Genomic DNA, 19,215 nt, shown 5'->3' with positions numbered 1-19,215 from the left:
ACACCCAGATGAAGTGAAGCTCAATGCCCCCAGACTCCTTCCCACTTTGGCTCAGCCCAGACCCTGCAGGACACCTCGCGAACAACGGAGCTAGAGGCAGCACGGGTCCAGGTCTCTATCCCGCGCCACCGCCTCCCAAACTCGCCCCTGCGCGGTGGGAACCCGATCGAGGGACCCAGCCCGGGACAGCAACCGGCCTCAATGAGGCTCCTTTAGGAACTGGGAACGTCACAGATCGTGAGCTCTTGCTTCACGCTTATTGGCCCAAGACCTACAGAACCGGAAGATGCCCTTAAAAAACGTGGCGGCACTTTAGCTTCACTGCAGTTTATTATCTCAAGAAACTTGGCATCGCCTTCGGTCACTGACTGGCCTACAGAAGATGACGACATCCGGCCCACTGCTGTTCAAGAGGACGCGCTTATCTGCCCTCAACTGTAATGGCGCCGCCGCCCCATTTGGCGCCTTGCCCCTAGGGATGATGGCTGCCAGGCGGCTTCACTTAGTTTCTCACCACCCCGGAAGACGGGGACCGGCGATTGGGCGTTGCCCGAAGGCGCCCAGAAGAAGGCCCTCGGCGGTTGGGTAGTGCGGGATAAGGCTGGTTTTAAAGGAGCCGGAGGTGGGAGCCGTCGAAGACCCGGAATCCGCGGGAGGCGGCGGTGAGCGGCGCGCGGGGGAGGGCACCGAGCGGCTGGAGGGAGGGCGGGAGGAGGGAGGGAAGGGAACTTTTGAACCATCTGGTCCCGGGCTGGGGAGAGCGCTGGGCGGGGACCCGGGGGTGGGGGGAGGAGGGGAAGGGGTCGGTGGGCGGGACCGCCCGGACTTGGAGGAAAGGGGTATCTGCTTGACAGTGGATCCCGGGGGATCCGGACTGAGTTCGTGATGCTCAAGTTCGAACGCTCCTGTCTTGAGTGGAGCTTCGCGGAGCCGAAGCTCCCGGGGAGAGGACGATCCGCGCGCGGCGTGTGATTGGAGGAGCCGCTGTAGGAGTCTTTCCCCAGGGACCCATCTAGGGGGTCTGGCGGGAGGGGACCGTCGGTGCGCGAGTGTCGCCTCGGAGTCCTCGGCCACTCGGTGAGAGTGGATGAGGATCGCGAAGGCATCTGGCGGAAACCGAGCCTCCCAGGACCGGGGATCCAAGCCGATCCCGGGGGACCTCGGGGCGGAATCTTCGGGGACAAAGGCCCCAGGAGGCTCGGGCCGTGGGAGAACTGGGGCCACAGCTATCCAGGACCTAGAGGCAAATACCAAGCTGGTGGCAAGTGATCTGCTGATCGCAGTGGCAGTGGGAAGACACCCGCCCTGGGCGGCCCGCCGGGGGCGCCCTTTCTGCGCCCCAGGGCTCCGGCCCGTGGGCCACAGGAGCCACGGGAGGACCATGAAGGGTGGAGCCCCAGGGGAGGGGCTGGCCCTCACTCCCCACTCCCCCGCTCCCCCCCTACCCCAGGCTGCAGCCTGGGATCCCCCAGGGACTCCCCGGAGCCGCCGCTTCCCCCATGGACTTGCCCGGGGACTCCAGGTGAGAGCGCACCCCGCCCGCCTGTCTTGAGCCCGGGAAACGGGGAGCCTGGCGGCCTTACGGGGAAACCACAGAGCCAATGACAGGCTCAGGCGACCGTCCCCCGCTTTTCTCATCCTCCAGCTCGCCTGGCCGCGCGCGTCTGTGCCGCCAGCCCCTGGCTCGAGCATTATGGGGAGCCAGGAGCCCCAAACGGCAGAGGCTGCAGCCCCTAGGGGCCCCTTCGCCCCTGGAGAAGGCCTCTCGGCGAGTCCTGGCCGTGGTGCTAGAAGATGTCATGGCTGCCCACATGGTGAGCCCCCTGAACTGAGAACCCGCCTTCTGTCCCAGGGCCCTTCTTAATACCCAAGTCAGAGCAGATGCCTAGTGAAGATAACTGAGGTCCCAGCACCTCGTTCTCATACCGGTGATTCAGGCAGCCTCCCTGATGCAAGAATTCTGTTTGACGTCCACTGGGTCTCCAGTGCCCATCCCCCACTGCCACCCCGGTGGACTGGAACCACATCCCCACAACTCTTTTTTTTTTTTACAGATTATTTAAACATATAAGAACTGGGGTGTAGGCCAGAGGTGTGGGGGGAGGGGGGTAAAAGGACTCACCAGAGACAGTGGGGAAGCAGAACAGGCAGATCTACTAAAATACACCCGAGGGGAGCAGCAGGTGAGACAGGAGAGGTCTGCTGTGCCATGAGGGTTAGCTCCCTGGCCAGAGATTGAACTCATGCTGCAGTGGCTGCAGATAGCTTGCTAGTGCTGTGTCTTTAACCCTGTGCCACCAGGCAGACCCTCCATATCTCCACAACTCTTAAGTGTGAGAAACTCTTCGCTTTCTTCCTAGCCCATTCTAATAATCCTTGGGAAGCAGGCTGAGGTCTGCAGCTCTATTGCAGAGATGAGAAAAACTGAGGCCCCAGAATAAGGAAGTCAATGGCTCACCCAAGGTTGCCCTCTCCTTTTCATTTCTCCAACAGTCTGAGATTGTCCAGGCCCCACATCAGCAACTCAGCACACAAATGTCTGGCCCCTAATTCAGTTCAGTGTCACTTCTGTGTGGATCTTGAGTGAATTCTAGTCACCATCTCTGTCACCTTTGTGGCATAGGACACTGTCAAGCACAGGGATGTCCTGTTCAGCCAACATCATTCCATCAACTTGCCCTTGAAATCTCCTTCCCTAGGTCCCCCTTGTGCCCCAAGAGGAGACCTCCATGCCAGGGCACCACAGCCACCACCAGGATTCTGTCTGCAGCCAGCTGCCTGCCTCACCACCACGACAGGCCATGTGGTCCTCACAGGACAGGTGAGCACGGCAGGATGGAAGGTAAGCTGGGGTCACAGCTGAACCCCTCTGATCTTCTTGTTTTCTCTCTAGGCCTCCAGACCCATTGCATTTATGCCGAGAACCTTTGAGCCGCATCCACCGGCAGCCTTCCACCCCGAGGCGACGATCAAGGACAACCCCTGGCCCAGGGGAGGGCCCTTCACAAAAGGTGGACCAGGCCCCCCAGCCCACTCTGGTGGTGATGCTGGAGGACATTGCTAGTCCCAGACCCCCAGCTGAGGTACGGAGACTTCCACAAGGATGTCAGGGTTTCAGCAGGGGCACGCTCTCCAATGGGGATAGAAGACATGGGTAGGAAGGTTGGATGTGGGGTGGACTTTGCTCAGATCAAGGAAGACAACATTTTATGCAGAAGACACTGCCCAGGCAAAAACCAACATAAAAAAAACCCTTTGGTTTGAACACAGGCAGGCATCTGGAGGCTGAGAGTTGGAGTGTAGAGAGCTAAGGAGGCCAAAGAGGGCTCCCTGCCTCCTCACAAGTATCCCTTTTATATTTAGGGCTTCGCCGATGAGACTCATGACTTCATCGTCCCGGTTCGAAGGTGAGAGGCTGGGGACGGGATGATCAAGCTGTCCGGGCAACAACCTGTGCACCACAGCAGCCAGAGTGTTTACTTGTCTGATCCTTATAGTGCCTTTGAAAGCCTGAAGGGTTAGGGGTGGTGCTGGCTCAGTAGGTATCTGGACCTGGAAGCCCCAGCCTTTACCTTGCACTTTCACCCCAGAACCAAGCCTGTGATGATGGTTCACCAGCCAACGCCTGCACCCCAAGACCCGGAACCCCCCTTCCAACCATCTGCCCTGCCCACAGATGCTCAGGAGAGCTCGCTCCCAGGTAAGGCTAGCTAGAGGGATGAGACTTGGGCATCTAGAAAATCCCAAGTTTAGAAGTGTGAGGCAGAGAAGAGGGGCAGGGCTCAACCCCCTCCCCTCCAAGGGCAGAGCTTAGTGTGTAAAGGTGGGACTTCAGAGCATGAGCCTCAACTTCCAGATTTAGGGCTTAGATGTTTGCAGTGGGCTTGTTCCTCTGTGGGCAAAGTTTAGTGTCCGGGAGAGGGGCTGAGACTACCGAAGCGGAGCTCAGACCCTGCAGCTGAGGAATGCCCAACTGTGACCCTCTCCTTTCCTCAGCCCCAGATCCTGTTCTGGAGCCCCCACCGACCCCACCGCCGTCCAGCCTTTTACGCCCCCGGCTCGGTCCCTGGGGCTTGGCCCCGCTCTTCCGTTCCGTCCGCTCCAAGCTGGAGAGCTTTGCTGACATCTTTCTCACGCCCAACAAAGCCCCACGGCCCCCACCCCCGACACCCCCCATGAAGCTGGAGTTGAAGATTGCCATCTCAGAGGCCGAGCAGTCTGGGGCTGCCGAGGGCACTGCTGCTGTCAGTCCCCGGCCTCCTATCCACCAGTGGCGGACCCAAGACCGCAGCCCCCCAGCGCCTCTCCCTAAGCCCTCTCTGGGCCGAAGCCACTCCTGTCCTGATCTGGGCCCCCCTGGCCCAGATGCCTGCAGCTGGCCCCCTGCTCCACCCCATCGAAGCCGGCCCCGGCCCCGGCGGCACACTGTGGGTGGTGGGGAGATGGCCCGAGCCCCGCCACCCCCTCGGCCCTGTCTCCGGAAAGAGGTCTTCCCTCTCGGAGGAGTGGGAGGCTCTCTTCCCCTCAGCACACCCTGCTCGTCCACCGCATCCGCTTGCTCCTTCTCTGAACCTGCAGAACCCAGGTAGTGCTCTCGCTAAACCCGCCTGAGGCCACGGGCAGTCCCCGCCCAGGCTCCTCCCCTAGCGCCCGGCGGGCGGGCCGCGGGCTAAGGCCCTGCGTGCTGTTTCTTCCTGAGCCTGGACCTTCTCTGCAGGTTGGGCGCAGCGAAGGGGGTGGAGCCAAGAACCTCAGAGGATCGGGCGCTTTCAGACCCTGAGATGAAGGTAAGAGCAGCGGAGGGGAAGAGACAAGCCGGAGTCTGTCCCATACTGCACTCTCACCCGCGGCCCCATCTTTGCAGACCATGGGAAAGGTCTCTCGATTCAGAATACGCCGGACACCTGCGCGTCCTCAGCTAAATCTTACACCTATGGGGCTGCCTCGGCCAATCAGGTGAGAGGTTCATTGTGCCCAGAGCTGCCTTGGCCAAAAAGGTGTCAGTGGGGGTCCCCTGAAGTGTGTGGCTTTGTCTCCTCTCAAAGAGTACAGTCCGATGGTCAGTTTGGTCTGGATGTGTTTGTGCTCAGGGCCTCCTGCTTCAGGCAGCACTCAGTCCTTGGCTTGTTCCAGAAACTAAATACAGCCCAGCCCTCGCTTACCCTTTCTCTAGACCCTACTGGCCCCGGGTTTCTCAGTGGTCTCTGCTCTTTGCTGCCAGGTTGAACAAGAAGGAGTTCAGCTTGGAAGAAATTTATACCAATAAGAATTATCAGTCACCTACAACCAGGAGGTGAGAAACTTCAAAGGCTTGGGGGTGAAAGAGGGAAGGCTGGAACCAGAGGGCATGCTGGTAACCAGCACCCCTCCCTGCCTGGTCCAGGACCTTTGAGACCATCTTTGAGGAACCCCGGGAGCGCAACGGGACTCTGATTTTCACCAGCTCAAGGAAGCTCCGTCGGGCTGTGGAATTTCGGGACAGCAGCCTTCCTCGATCTCGGAGGCCAACTCGAGGGGCCCGGGCTGCAGCTGGCAGGACCCTTACTCCCAGCAAGGCCCCCAGCCCAGACGTGGGACCCCTGCTGCAGCGACGACTGGAGGAGCTGGATGCCTTGCTCCTGGAAGAGGAGGAAGGGGATAGGGAGCAGCCCCAGTGGACTTAGGAACTCCATCTGTTTTATATATGCAGCCATCCTGGTGGGAGGGGGAGCCTCTGAAGCAGTTATATTTTTTTCTCCTTATTTCTAGTAAAGTTTTCGATATGTTTCTGATTCTTTTGTATGCCTCTAGCTGAGTTTGATGGGCAGTATTGACTGATGTTTCTACTTTGGTCCCCAAAAGTCTGGGAAAGGAGGAGGTGCCAGGAAAGGCACTGCGGGTTGGGTACAGGGAGAAGCTGGGGGAACGTTCATAAAACTCTCTCGAATTGAGAAATCTCCTGTGTGGAAAGAATCTGAATCTACTTCAGAAGAGACTGTGACCCTCGGCCCCCGGTCAGGTGTTCTCTCAATTCACTTCCCTCACGGAGAGTCCCAGAGTGGACCGAGGATCAAGATGGCCCTGAATTCCTCTAAGGTGCAGGCGAGAACCTGCTGCTGATTGAAAAGTGCTAAGAATCATCAGCAGAGACTGACCCACCTACAGGCGCTTGACCTGCACATCGCGCTGTGAAAAGGAATTAAACGCATTTTGCAACTAAGAAATTGAATGTGGCAGTACATCCACATTAAGGGCTGGGCGCACGTCACGTCGAGTGGCCCAGGTGGCACTCCACGTAGGTCGCAAAGGCGGAAAAGAGCTACGGCGAAGGGCACAGACGGGGCTACCTTCTGGAAACCGAATTCGTTAGGTAACTATATGTTCACCGCTCCCCCCCCCTTCTGTAAAACGCGGGCTAAGAGAAGAGCCTCCCGTGAAAGAATCCCCACCGCCAAATGAGCTGCTACGTGGGGACGTGCCCCCCACACAAGTGCAGGGTGTTTTTAAAAAACGATCGCCAGCACGTGGGGCGCTCGGGCGGCGCCCGCTCCAGGGACGAGGGGTGGCAGGACGCGGCTCCCTTCCCGCGCGCCCGGCGCCCCCCGCGTGGACCGGGCTCCCCCGCCGGCCGCGGGCCGGACGACGGCGCCCCCCCCCACCCCCGCGCGTGCGAGGAGCCGGCGACGGAAAGGGGGCGACGACGCAACCGGCCGTCGAGCCGGCCTTCCGCGACCGCGCGCCGCCCAGCGGCCAACCGCCCCCGCCGCCTCGAGCCCGCAGCCGGCGCCGCGCCCCGTCGCCAGCACAGGGCGGGCCAATGAACGCGGCGCAGGAAGAGGCGGGGGCGGCCGGGCGACCGCCCCCAGCGCCCACTTCTGACCAGTCCGGTCACAAGACCTGATGGCGGGCGGAGCCAGCGTGACGCGGGCCCAATCCCAGGCTTGAGGCCGAGCGCACGTCCCCCACCCCGGCCCGAGCTCGACGCCGCCCTTCGCTTTGACGCAAACTCCTCCACCTATGGACGCCTGAGCCCGTGCGGGGTGAGGGGGAAGGGGGCGGGCGGGGGAGGAGGCAGAGAGGAAGGAGGCGTAGGCTGGGGAGGAAGGGGGAGGAGGGGCAGGGAAGTCCTGGAGGAGAAGAGGCCCGGACTCCACAGGAGACTGCGGGAAGGCGCGCTGGAACTCCCCAGCTGCCCAGCGGCTGTTCCGGATCCCTTAAGGCGCAAGTCACACAGACGGAGGGAAGGAGGAAGAGACTTTTATGTCGGCAGACAGAGAAGCTCTACCCGTCACTGTTGCCTCACATCCGGGGCTTTGGAGGGCTGGCCCCCGCGGCCCCGCCCCCCCCTCGCGCCTTTCATGGCGTCCGGAGGCGGAGGCTGGAAGAGCTGGGTCTGGAGGAGGCCCCTTTAAATCTCCTTAAAGGGGTGGACACTGAACTCGGCGGACTACAACGCCAACCTTAAAGGGGAAGCCGCCGAACAGAAGCTGACAAATTGAGAACTGTGCTGTTGGGAGAATTGGAACGAGTGGGGATTCTCACCGCCTCCTCCCCCCACGCGAGAAGTCCTTTAAATTCAGCTTGAAAGGGAAGTGGCCGCTTGTGGAGGACTAGAAACTAACTCCCGAGCCCTTAAAGGGACGGCCTGCTAGTTGGACGACCCTGGACTCCTTAAAGGGGTGGCTTGTTTTAGCCGGCGGACTCGAGGCACTTTTAAAGGGGAGGTCTGCGTTTCTGGGCGAGCTTTCGGCCCCTTTTAAAGGGGTGTCCCTTCCTCTTCCTCGGGGAGACTTGTCTCGACCCCTGGCAGGGGGCGGCCACCGCACTAGGCCGGCCGGACACCGTCGGGTCGTCTTAAAGGGGCCGGGGGCTGGAGAACTTGAGGCCTTGCCTTAAAGGGACGGCCGCCCGGTTTTCGGCGTCTCGGCCCCACGGGGGGGGCCCTTGGGCTTGTCGCCCCGGGAGCGGCGCTGGCTCCCCGGGCCTTGGCCTTGGGGCAAGCTTGGAGCCAGCAGATCCTGCTTTAAAGGGGAAGCCGTGGCCCTTTCGCCTCTGTGCAGCAGCCAGCGCCGCGCCTGCGACCCCGGGCCTGCGGACAGGCCGCTTAGGGCCCCGCCGCCTCCGGATGCGGCGCTGAGGGCGGTCGCCATGGAGACGGCAGCGGCCGCGGCTCCGGGCCCCGGCTGGGCCGCCGAGGGGGAGCGGCGGCGGCGGCGCTGCTCGCGCCGAGACCGAGACCGAGAGCAGCGGCGCCGCCGAGGTCCCGGCGGCGACGCGCCCCGGGCCCTGTTGGCCGCCCCGCGCGGCTCCTCGTCCTCGTCGTCGCCGCCGCCGCCCGCCAGGCCCTGGTCGTCAGCCTCGTCTGGAGAGCGACCTGGAGGCCCGAGACGGCGGCGGCCGCGTCCCAGGCCTCGGCCCCCGCGACCTCGAGCTCGGAAGCGGCCTGCCGGCTCGGGCAGCCGCGGGGAGGAGGAGGAGGAGGAGGAAGAGGGGGGCGCAGACGACGGGGAGGCCGAGGAGGAGCCTGAGGAGGAGGAAGAAGAGGAGGAGGACTTGATCGATGGCTTCGCCATCGCCAGTTTCGCCAGCCTCGAGGCCTTGCAGGTGGGGCCTTAATGGGACTAGGGATCTTTGGGGGCTTCAGAGGGCCAGAGAGAAGGGTACGGTGCTTAGAGTGGGTGGAGTTGGGGGGGAATGCTGGCACCCCAAACCAGAGCAACCGGCTCCTCTGGCCAGGCCTCTGCCCCACCCTGGGGTGGGAGGAGGTAGAGCTAGTCTCCAGGGACCAACCAGGTTACCCGGCCCGAGAGCCACTTCGGTAGCTTGGTCACCCCTAGAGAGGTCGGGGGCTTTCCTTTCTCCATCTGCTTTAGTCCCACCTCCTCCTCCACAGAAGGATGCGTCTCTTCAGCCCCCAGAACGACTGGAACATCGGTTGAAGCATTCTGGGAAGCGGAAGAGGGGGGGCTCCAGTGGGGCCACTGGGGAGCCAGGGGACAGCTCTGATCGGGAACCTGGCCGGCCCTCTGGGGATCGGGCTCGAAAATGGCCCAATAAACGGAGAAGGAAAGAGGTGAGCCTGTCCCAGATCCCTGTCCTGTAAAATTCTGGGTAGAATGTCCTTCAGACCCATTTTCCATCAGCAATGACACTACCTGTGGTAAACAGTGCCCGAGTCTCTAAGGGCAAAGAGGAAGGCAGAGCAAATCTGAGCTCCCACTCCCCTGCCCAGGTTTGATAGAGTCATCTCTGTAGTCAGACCCACTTGCTTTTGATTGGCAGTAAGTTTACTCTAGACGTGTTGGTAGTTTAGGAGTTGTATCTAAGGGACTTAGTTGAATCATAAATGAACTAGATGTGGTCTCCACCCTGCCCTCAAGGTGGTGGCAGTCTAGACAGAAAGATATAGTCTACAAACAAAAGCCTAGGCTAGAACTTGAGAAGCCACCGAAGGCAGAGATCAGGGAGAGATGCTGCAGAAACCCACATGAGGAAGCCACTTAATCGAACTGGGGGATGGGAGGAGGGTTGTGGTGAGGGAAAGCCCCCTAGGATGTCTTAGTCAGGCCTTGAAGGACAGTCATAGTTTGCTAAGAGGAGAAACAGGGCAAAGTAGTTTTGGGCAAAAGCACAGAGATGGGTTTGTGTAGAAAATGGCAAGAGCAATGGGAACAAGGGTGGGCCAGGGCAGGAAAAACAGCTAGAAAGAGATTGAGAGGAGGTCATTAGGGGCCTTGAGTGCCTTGCCAGAGAGTTTAGACTTTATCCAAAGGCCTTGCCTGTCAGCTTCTCTTACCTCTGGACTCTGGTCTTTCTCAGGCCTCCTCCCGTCATTCTGTGGAAGCTGGATACATAGTAAGTGCTATCCACCTGTGCTGGCCCCTCCCTGCCCCCTCTCTGAAAGTCCCCTCTCGACCTTGGGCCCTGCTCTTCCCTCTTGTGACACCTCTGTCTTTCCTTCTCCCTAGTGTGATGCAGAAAGTGATCTGGACGAGAGGGTGAGTAGGGCTAGAACCTGTCGGGTGGGCAGTGTTACGGCTTGTAAAATGAACTGCAGCTTACGGGGTTCATATGTTCAGCAGATCCTCCCCTTGAGTGGGAACCAATGGTTAGGTTGAACCAGGATTAGGTTTTTGGGAGGTGGTGGGGAGGATTGAGAGGGTAGAGCCATTTGATCGAAGAATGAAAGGCTCATGTCTTAATGTGCCATCCCTTCCCAAGCCCATGGAGATACCAGCTGCTCCCCACGGAAATCCAGAGTGGCCGCAGAGCTGAGCTGGTCCTTCCTGCTGGCCATTAGCCTGCACTTACAGATTAGAGTTTGAGCAGAGAAGTGTGGTTGTGGCAGCGAGGACACTAGATCCCTTTAGTGAGTGTGAGAACGTACCCTGTAAAGGTGCATTTCAGTTTACTTTGAGGGCTGGTTTGCCTATTTTGAAATTATACGATCAACAGTTGATGCTCTTCCCCTGTAACTAGATTTGTGTTCCCTGTTACATGTCTTGTTTTCGTCTAAAAAGTTGACCAAATGGGGGCTACAGTGAACCCAAAAAGTTCTTGTCCATGTAAAGGGGGCAGGCACTATCCAGCTCTAGCTAACTGTTGCCACACAAGACTGTAGGCCCATTCACAAGAGAATCTGCAACTCTGAGTTTTTATGAGGCTTTCCTGGATTTCTAAATATTAGCAAGTAGTTAAAACTTTTTTGCTAACACTTGTGGACCAAATCAGTCTGTAAGCCAGGTACGCCCATCGGCCAACAGTTGGCGATACAAGACATTTTGCTTTGACTTGTCCGCTTCTCTAATACTTCAGCGCTGCCTGGATTCAGTCCTCTTGACTTTTCAGATTCTCAGGTTCAGCTGCTCCATCTTTTTTTCCCAACTATGAGCTCCCTAGAGCCCTAGGTCTTTGGTATATTTCAAGTAAACTGATGGGTAAGATTTACCACCACTGCCAGTTCCTAGCAGGCTTCAGAAGCTGTTTACCTTCCTGGGTGAGGGCCTGGCCTGGCCAGAGCCTGATCCTGTCCCTGCCCCTTTCCCCAGGTCTCCGATGATGACCTCGACCCATCCTTTACTGTCTCAACCAGCAAAGGTTGGTCCCAGGGACTGGGGTTGGGGCTGAGGGAGGGAAACTGGATGAGCATGGGCCTCAACTGACTGTGTCTGCTGTCCTGCCCTCATAGCCTCGGGCCCCCATGGCGCCTTCAATGGGAACTGTGAAGCAAAACTCTCCGTAGTCCCTAAAGTGTCGGGCCTGGAGCGGAGCCAGGAACAGCCCCCAGGGCCCGACCCGCTGCTAGTGCCTTTCCCCCCGAAGGAACCACCGCCTCCACCGGCCCCTCGGCCTCCTGTCTCACCCCCTGCACCCTTGCCGGCCGCCCCCAGTCTGCCACCCCCACCCCAGCCCCAGCTGCAGCTTCGGGTCTCGCCCTTCGGCCTCCGCACTTCTCCCTATGGCAGCAGCCTGGACCTCAGCACTGGCAGGTGAGTGGTCCAGGGGTTTGGTCTGGTCTGAAAGGGCCTGGTCATTTTGGCAACAACCCCTGTATCCTGTGGCAGGGACATGGGATGGTACTTGTGGCGTGTGGCGTGAAAAAGGATTCTGAGGCTGAAAAGTGTGAGAGACGCTGGGCGAAACAAATTTCAAGAGATAACTGCAGGACTTGTCAGAACCCTTACGCATTCATCTTTGGGGGAATCCAGTTTGTGTCATTTCCCAATTTTATTTGCTGGTAGTGACCTTTTTGCAAGGCACATCTGCTAGGAATGGTGTTCCCCGGAGCATACTTTGGGAAATGCTGACATGATTAAGAGTGCTGGCTTTGGTGTTGGTCAAACCTGGATTCAAATTCTTGCTCTGCCACTTTGTGGCTGTGTGATTTTTGACAAGTCAACCTCTCTGAGCCTCAATTTCCTCTTCCTGTAAAGTGAAATAATAATATTAGCACTTCATTCTAAAGCTGTTGTGAGGATTAATTATGACTTAATGCAGTGTTTCCCAAAGTGTGTATGCTCATCGTCGCTAGTGGTATGTGAGATAATTTCAGATCTTATGTGAGTAAACTTTTGTGTGGCTTTTATGTGCTTTAGAAATATATAACTAGTATCTGAACCCTTTGATTTCACATGTTATTGCTTAGGGTGAGGCTAAGTAAAAAAGAAACTGAGTTAAATTAAAGAAGTAAATGGTACAGTTGGTTAAGTGGATGCGGCAGCAATTGAGAAGGTGGTGTGAGATGTTGGAGCCTTGCGTTAGCATATAAGCGGGTGACAGCACTTGGCCTACAGTAAGTGCACTCAGAAGGGTAAGAATTATTGATATTATTATCGATGCTATCGCTTTATTGTCTTAATCATTATCATTTTTTTCTTATTGAGAAAACTAAGGCTCAGAGAGGGCAGTGACTTGCTCAAGGTCACCCAGGGTGTTAATGGCCAGGTGGGCCTAGAATTCTGGTCTCTTGACTCTTAGGCCAGGCCAGAGTGGTGCTGCTTCCACTGTCTTAGGGTGGGAACCCAGGTGGCCTGTTGTAATTAAGCGTCAAAATGAATGATATGTTTTTTTGCTGTGGTTGAGTCAGAGAAGGGCAAGTCACGTGGCCAAAGATGTCACAGGCAGCTGTGTGGAAGAAGAGACCTCTTAGAAGGGGAGAGAAGGGTTACCGGGTGTGGGAGGCACCTCAGTCAGAGGATGGGCTCCTTGGGTGGAGGGTGGGTGTCCTGGGGGCAGGGTTCTGCCACCTTCCATGTTGGAGAACCAGGGTCAAGGTATCGTCCAGGCTTCTGACCCTCTCCCGTCAGAGCTGGCACCTCCCAACCCCTCACTCATCTCCCCACTTCTCTCCCCAGCTCTTCACGGCCGCCCCCCAAGGCCCTGGCCCCTCCCGTGGCTCAGCCTCCCCCCTCATCATCCTCTTCGTCCTCTTCCTCCTCATCTGCCTCCTCCTCGTCCGCGCAGCTCACCCACCGGCCCCCGACGCCCTCACTGCCCCTGCCTTTGTCCACCCACGGCTTTCCTCCCCCTGGGCTGCGGCCCCCCCCACCACCCCACCACCCCTCCTTGTTCTCCCCTGGCCCCACCCTGCCCCCACCCCCACCCCTGCTGCAGGTGCCAGGGCACCCTGGGGCCTCAGCTGCTAACGCCCTTTCTGGTGAGTTTGGGGTCCTGGCCGGGGGGTGGGGGGCCATGGCTCTGGGCTTGGGCCCAGTCGACTTTGGGGCATCTGGACCTTAGCAGACAGCAGGGCTTGAGGAGGGAGTGGCTCAAGGCCAGAAAAGGAAGGCCAGTCACCTGGGCCCAAGGAGGCTGACATGGTGGCAACAGATATTAAAGCCTTCTCCCCCTCCCCTCCCACAGAGCAGGACCTGATCGGCCAGGACCTGAACTCTCGCTACCTGAATGCCCAGGGTGGCCCCGAGGTGGTGGGGGCAGGGGGCTCGGCCCGGCCCCTGGCCTTCCAGTTCCACCAGCACAACCACCAGCACCAGCACACCCACCAGCACACCCACCAGCACTTCACCCCTTATCCCCCGGGCCTGCTGCCACCCCACGGCCCCCACATGGTGAGCTCCTCATTGGGCTGGTGATGAGGCTCAGAGACCTGGGGGGAGGGTTTGGCTTCCAGGGGGAAGGCCCTGTGTCCCTGGTTGGCAGCTTACTCTTCCCTTCTCTTCCCTAGTTTGAGAAATATCCAGGAAAGATGGAAGGCCTTTTCCGGCATAATGTGAGTGTGTGTGTGTGTGTGTGTGTGTGTGTGGGTGGGTGTGTGCGCGCACGCACGCACGGTGTGTGGGCATGGATGCACCAATGCATGTGGCCCTGACTGTTGGGGTCCAGTCTTCAGCTTTAAAAACAAGAACCTTGAGCCTGTCAAGCTCCCTGGGGGGGGTTTTAGGGTGGAGGCCAGACAACTGATGGGCAGACCAGATGTGGGCTGCACCTCCGCCCCCAGCTTGGACTAGCCCCCTTCTCTCCACAGCCGTACACGGCCTTCCCTCCCGCAGTGCCCGGCCTACCTCCGGGTCTCCCGCCGGCTGTCTCCTTTGGCTCCCTGCAGGGGGCCTTCCAGCCCAAGGTGAGCTCCCAAACCAGATACTGACACGACCAAGCCCAGACACCCTGGATCATATACCTTCTTCCTGTCCACAGAGCCATGCCCATCTCCCGCCCCTCCCCTCACAGACCCAGGTGTCTCCAAAACCTGCTCCTTACCTCCCTGCCCCAGACCGGGGCTTGGTTCTAGACCCCTCTGTGCCTGGTGCCAACTCTCCTGACTGATCCCTCCACTCCCCTTTCCCAGAGCACGAACCCCGAGCTGCCACCACGACTGGGGCCAGTGCCAAGCGGGCTTCCCCAAAAGGGGACACAGGTGAGGGGGGCTGAGGCAGGTCCTGGGGAAGCTGGAAAAAATGTTGAGGGAGAACAGGGTTGATTTGAGAGTGAACCATTGATTTCCCGCCCCCTTTAAACGTGTGATCACGACATCCCTGAGAATCTAATGAGAGGGAATTCCTTCATCAACAGGATTCCTGAGGCATGAAAGACAGAAATTTCAAGAAATTGCCCCGGACATAAAATGACTTGGATAGTGCACTTCATAGGGATTATTAAATCTTTCAAGTCATGGGACCCCCAAATGACATCGTACCAGGAAGTCCTGTCCATGAAACAATGAAAATACAAATTGTGCCTTTGTGAAGTGGCACAGGGAGCCAGGCCTTTCCCTCCCTCTTGCCACATGTAGTAGCCTTAGCGTCCAGAGCTCTGGAAAACTTCACGAAATCAGCCCAAGTTGTATTTCCTAAAGGGTAGACATCACCAAAGGTTTTCCAGCCTGCTTTAGTAGCAGCAAAGGCTTTTTTATAAGGGAATTTTAAACAAATCTTCATTATGTAAAACTTCCAATAGGATAGTTTCTTTGATTGAAATTCCCATCCCATCTGCCCACTCACCCACTCCCCAGCCTTCTGAGCAGGGCTTCTCAGGGCCCAGGTCAGAAACTGGTGCTGGAGGGGAGATGCCCAGTGTGAGTGAGATGGGGAACAGTGTCTTGACACAAGCAGGAATGGTTTGAAGGAGCTACACAAAGTCTTGGAGGTGTTTGGGGAAAGGGCTGGGTGTTGTGAAATGAGGTGCCCAGGTCAGTGAACAGGTATGAATTGCCACCAATCTCTGCTTTGCCATCCCCAGATCCCCGACCATTTCCGGCCACCTTTGAGGGTGAGTTTGGTGAGGACCCCAGACTGCATGAGCCTGGGACTGGTATCAAGGTGTTTGCTGAGGGGGGTGGAGGGCGGTCTTGCTTGGGAGTGAGCGAGAAGGACAAGACGTGGAGGCAGCCAGATGTGTAAGAGCAGAAGCGTAAGGCTTGCAAGCCGCAGACCTGGGTTCAGCTGTAACTGGCCATGGGACCTTGGGCAGGACAGTTCATCTCTCTGAGCCTCAGTTTCCTAGGCTATGAAATGAACCTAGTCGTCCCTCAGTTGCAGGGATGATGAATGGAGATGTTGTGTGGCAAGGCTGGGCCCAGGGCCAGGCCTGGAATGGGTGATGAGTGAACTTCTTTCCTTCCCTTTCCCTTTGGTCATCCTCTGGGGCGGCAGAAACCAGGGAAGTGGTGTGCCATGCACGTGCGCGTGGCTTACATGATCCTGAGACACCAGGAAAAGATGAAGGTACTGGGGCCGGTGGGCTGGGGAAAACGGACCTGCCTGGACTCTGGGCATCTGCCTTCAGCAGAGCTTGGCAGAATCTTGGCCAGAAATTTTCCCTTCTTTCTCCCAGTCAGTGCCTCAGAAATTCCCTATTAAGCATTTTAGGTTCTGTGGTTAAGTAGGGGGGTGGTGAGAGGACACTCTGAGAGAGACAGGATAGGCGCCCAAGTCCCATTTTGGCGCCAGCCAGCCCTTGGAGGGGGAGCAGGGGTGGAAGAGCAAGAGCAGGACCAGTCCTGGCTCCTCACTCAACTGCCCCCTCTCCCTGTCCCATGCAGGGCGACTCCCACAAGCTTGACTTTCGGAACGACCTCCTGCCCTGCCTTCCGGGGCCCTATGGGGCCCTGCCCCCTGGGCAGGAGCTCTCCCACCCGGCCTCCCTCTTCACTGCGACTGGTGAGTCTGGCCAACCCTCTCAGGGCCTGAGGTTCCCCATCTATAGCCCAAGGCCTACGCAGCCTCATCAGCATCTCCCACCTCTCTGCCCCAGGTGCCGTCCACGCTGCAGCCAACCCTTTCACGGCAGCTCCCGGGGCTCACGGACCCTTCCTGAGCCCCAGCACCCACATTGGTAAGAGCCAAGGGCATGTTGGGCAACCCAGGCCTTATCCCTGACTTTTAGGAGTTCCAAGCTGGGGATGGAAATTAGGCCTGAGAGGCAGCTGGAAGGGGGTGGTAGACCTGGTTCCACTTGCTTTGTGATCTAGGGCAAGTTGCTCCAGCCCCTCTGAGCCTTGATTTCATCGTTTGTAGAACTGAATAGAGGAGGGCAGAGTGATGGCCAGTCTCTGCCAGCTCAGATACTGTCTCTGAAACAGCGTGGGTGAGGGGTAGAGTGCCACCTGCGGGAGAGGGTGGAGGAAGACTGCAGGCACAGGGGCGAGCACGGTCACTGGCTCCTAGTCATCTCCACGGGCTTCTTGGGGCGATGTAGCCTGGGTGAAGGTGGACAAGGAGGCTTTGCACCCGATGGCATAGGGAAGGTGTCTCTGGAAGAGGAAACTGTGAGGCTCCCATAGCAGGATAGGTGAGTTATTCTGACTGGCTACGTGACAGGTTGTGAAGTTAAGGTCAGGTGGGAAGGACCTTGCATGTCAGGTGGGAGGAAGCCAGCAGGTTTCCAGATGAGCGGCTTTCTATAGGGCTGTTCTTGGGTCATTGATTATGGGGGTGTGTAACCTTGGAATCAGAAAGGCCCTGGGTTGGGGGTACCACTCACTGACCATTAGCAAGTCACTTAACCTCTCTGAGCCTGTGTATCACCTTTAAGCGGGAATGGTCCTGTCTGCCTCATGGGGTTGTGAGCTAAACGACACAGTGCATGTCAGAGCTAAGGGCCTTGCGTGGACCGAGGAAGTGCTCAGCACGTGGTTGTTAGGAACCAAGCGGCTGATGGCTCCAGGGCCTGTTTGCTCATCTGTCTCTTTCCTACCAGTTTTTGGTACCAGCTCAGAACTGGCTGCCCAATGCTCTGACCACCCACCTTTTCTCCACAGATCCCTTTGGACGTCCCACAAGCTTCGCCTCCTTGGCTGCCCTCTCCAACGGGGCCTTTGGAGGCCTGGGCAGCCCCACATTCAGTGAGTGCTGGGTGAGGTAGGGTGGGGTGGGTGCAGGACTGGCAGTGGGCTGTGTGCTCAGGTGGGGGTCTGGGAGGAAGCCTGAGTGGAGTCTCCCTGCTTGCTCCTCTCACACGCATTCCTTTGCTTTCTGTGTAGACTCCGGCGCCGTCTTTGCCCAGAAAGAAAGCCCAGGGGCCCCACCAGCCTTCGCCTCCCCCCCAGACCCATGGGGCCGCCTGCACCGCAGTCCTCTGGCCTTTCCTGCCTGGGTCCGGCCCCCTGAGGCCGCCCGGACACCAGGCTCAGACAAGGAGCGGCCTGTGGAGCGGAGGGAGCCCTCTATCACCAAGGAGGAGAAAGACCGGTATGGCACCCACGCTCAGCCCGCGTTCTCTGCCTGCCCCTGCGGACCCTGATGTCTGCAGTGCCTTCATTTTCTCCCACCACCCTGCCTCCCCAGGGACCTCCCCTTCTCACGGCCCCAGCTCCGAGTTTCTCCTGCTACTCCCAAGACCCGCACTGGCGAGGAAGGGGCCAGGCCAGCCAAGGAATCGGTGCGGGTGAAGGAGGAGCGGAAGGAAGAGGCTGCTGCTGCTGCCGCCGCCGCTGCTGCCGCCGCCGCCGCTGCCGCCGCCGCTGCCGCTGCCACCACTGGGCCTCAGGGTCTTCACCTGCTGTTTGAGAGGCCCCGGCCACCCCCCTTTCTGGGCCCTAGTCCTCCAGAGCGCTGTGCTGGCTTCCTGGAGCCTACCTGGTTGGCAGCACCGCCTCGCCTTGCCAGGCCACCCCGTTTCTATGAGGCGGGTGAGGAGCTGACTGGACCAGGGGCCGTGGCCGCTGCCCGCCTCTACGGTCTAGAGCCTGCCCATCCCCTGCTATACAGCCGCTTGGCCCCTCCACCGCCACCTACTGCGGCCCCAGGAACCCCTCACCTCCTCAGCAAGACCCCACCAGGAGCCCTTTTGGGGGCACCGCCTCCACTTGTCCCCGCCCCCCGGCCCAGTTCCCCACCTAGGGCCCCTGGCCCAGCCCGGGCTGAGAGGTGAGGGGAGGGGAGGGGCAGGGGCAAAGCTCCATCCCCCTTTCCTTTCGACAAGGTCCTAGAGCTGAGGTTTCAAGTCAGGGCTGGAGGGCAAAAGATTAGGACCTCACCAGCCACACCTCTGAGGTCATGAAACTTGGGAGCAGAAGTCCCAACCCCCGAGAGATCAAGCATCAGGTGGACCTTGGGGGTCATTGGGAGGGCAGAGGTCACAAGCCTCTAGAGAGGGGGCTGTGTGTGCGTGCGTGCGTGCTTTCGTGTGTGCATGCATGTGCATGCGCACACGCACACACAAGAGGGGGTCATTTCAGCGGTCATAGCTCATGATCTCCTGAGGTGCACCATCACCCCCTCTGAGGGTCCCTAGGCCCTTGGCCTGCCTCCCCAAGGGCTCACTAAGCCAGAGGCCAAAGTGCCCCCCCATTCCCCTTCACCTACCACCCAAGTCCTCATGCCCTCTCAGGGCTGGGGGAGGAGGGGCTAAAGGAAGGGGGGTTCCATGTACATATTTATCTCCCCTTCCACATAGCCCCCCCAGACCTTTTGTACATTTTTACAGGGGTGCCCCTCCCAATAATCCCCCTTCCTGGTTAATTAAATCCTCAGACTGGTGCTGTGTTCCTAGCCTCTGGCCTCTCTGTGGGGGGAGGAGGGAGGGTTACAGGGGGAAGAGCTGGAAGGGGACAGGCAGGAACCCAGGGTTTACCCCTAGGCATATGGGGTCCAGCAGGAGATAGGACCAACAGGTGAAGGGACCTTGGTACCTAGGCTGGAAAGAAGTGCAGATGCTTCCTGCTTGGCTGACAACCCAGGTTACCCCCACTTGTTCCTGTTACCTCTTTATGCTCTCATCCCCAAAAGGCTTCAACCTCTAAGCTTCAGACTCCACCTCTTAGTGGCTCAGTCCCTCATT

At 58.6% G+C, this 19,215-nt stretch overlaps 2 protein-coding genes across 2 annotated transcripts; both read left to right on the top strand.

Moving 5' to 3' along the window:
• Positions 1 to 1,499: 1,499 nt before the first annotated feature.
• PRR14 (proline rich 14) lies at positions 1,500 to 5,691 on the top strand (the record flags this gene model as incomplete). The annotated part of the gene is made up of 11 exons (XM_084249364.1): positions 1,500 to 1,522; positions 1,646 to 1,814; positions 2,700 to 2,821; positions 2,894 to 3,083; positions 3,364 to 3,407; positions 3,591 to 3,700; positions 3,997 to 4,585; positions 4,718 to 4,787; positions 4,865 to 4,956; positions 5,222 to 5,293; positions 5,384 to 5,691. The coding sequence occupies 11 exons, from the start codon at positions 1,500 to 1,502 to the stop codon at positions 5,661 to 5,663; spliced, it is 1,761 nt and encodes a 586-aa protein (XP_084105490.1). The 3' UTR covers positions 5,664 to 5,691.
• A 2,436-nt stretch (positions 5,692 to 8,127) lies between these two features.
• FBRS (fibrosin) lies at positions 8,128 to 18,306 on the top strand (the record flags this gene model as incomplete). The annotated part of the gene is made up of 18 exons (XM_084249757.1): positions 8,128 to 8,583; positions 8,873 to 9,052; positions 9,799 to 9,834; positions 9,948 to 9,977; positions 11,028 to 11,076; positions 11,168 to 11,468; positions 12,834 to 13,135; positions 13,342 to 13,547; positions 13,664 to 13,708; positions 13,964 to 14,059; positions 14,285 to 14,353; positions 15,175 to 15,204; positions 15,588 to 15,659; positions 15,977 to 16,094; positions 16,189 to 16,269; positions 17,195 to 17,278; positions 17,417 to 17,624; positions 17,721 to 18,306. The coding sequence occupies 18 exons, from the start codon at positions 8,128 to 8,130 to the stop codon at positions 18,304 to 18,306; spliced, it is 2,949 nt and encodes a 982-aa protein (XP_084105883.1).
• Positions 18,307 to 19,215: the final 909 nt, after the last annotated feature.

Source organism: Talpa europaea, assembly GCF_964194135.1.
Source record: "Talpa europaea genome assembly, chromosome: 12".
Taxonomy (NCBI): domain Eukaryota; kingdom Metazoa; phylum Chordata; class Mammalia; order Eulipotyphla; family Talpidae; genus Talpa; species Talpa europaea.
The sequence above is the reverse complement of the archived record's forward strand: the minus strand, read 5'-3'. Positions and strand labels throughout refer to the sequence as shown.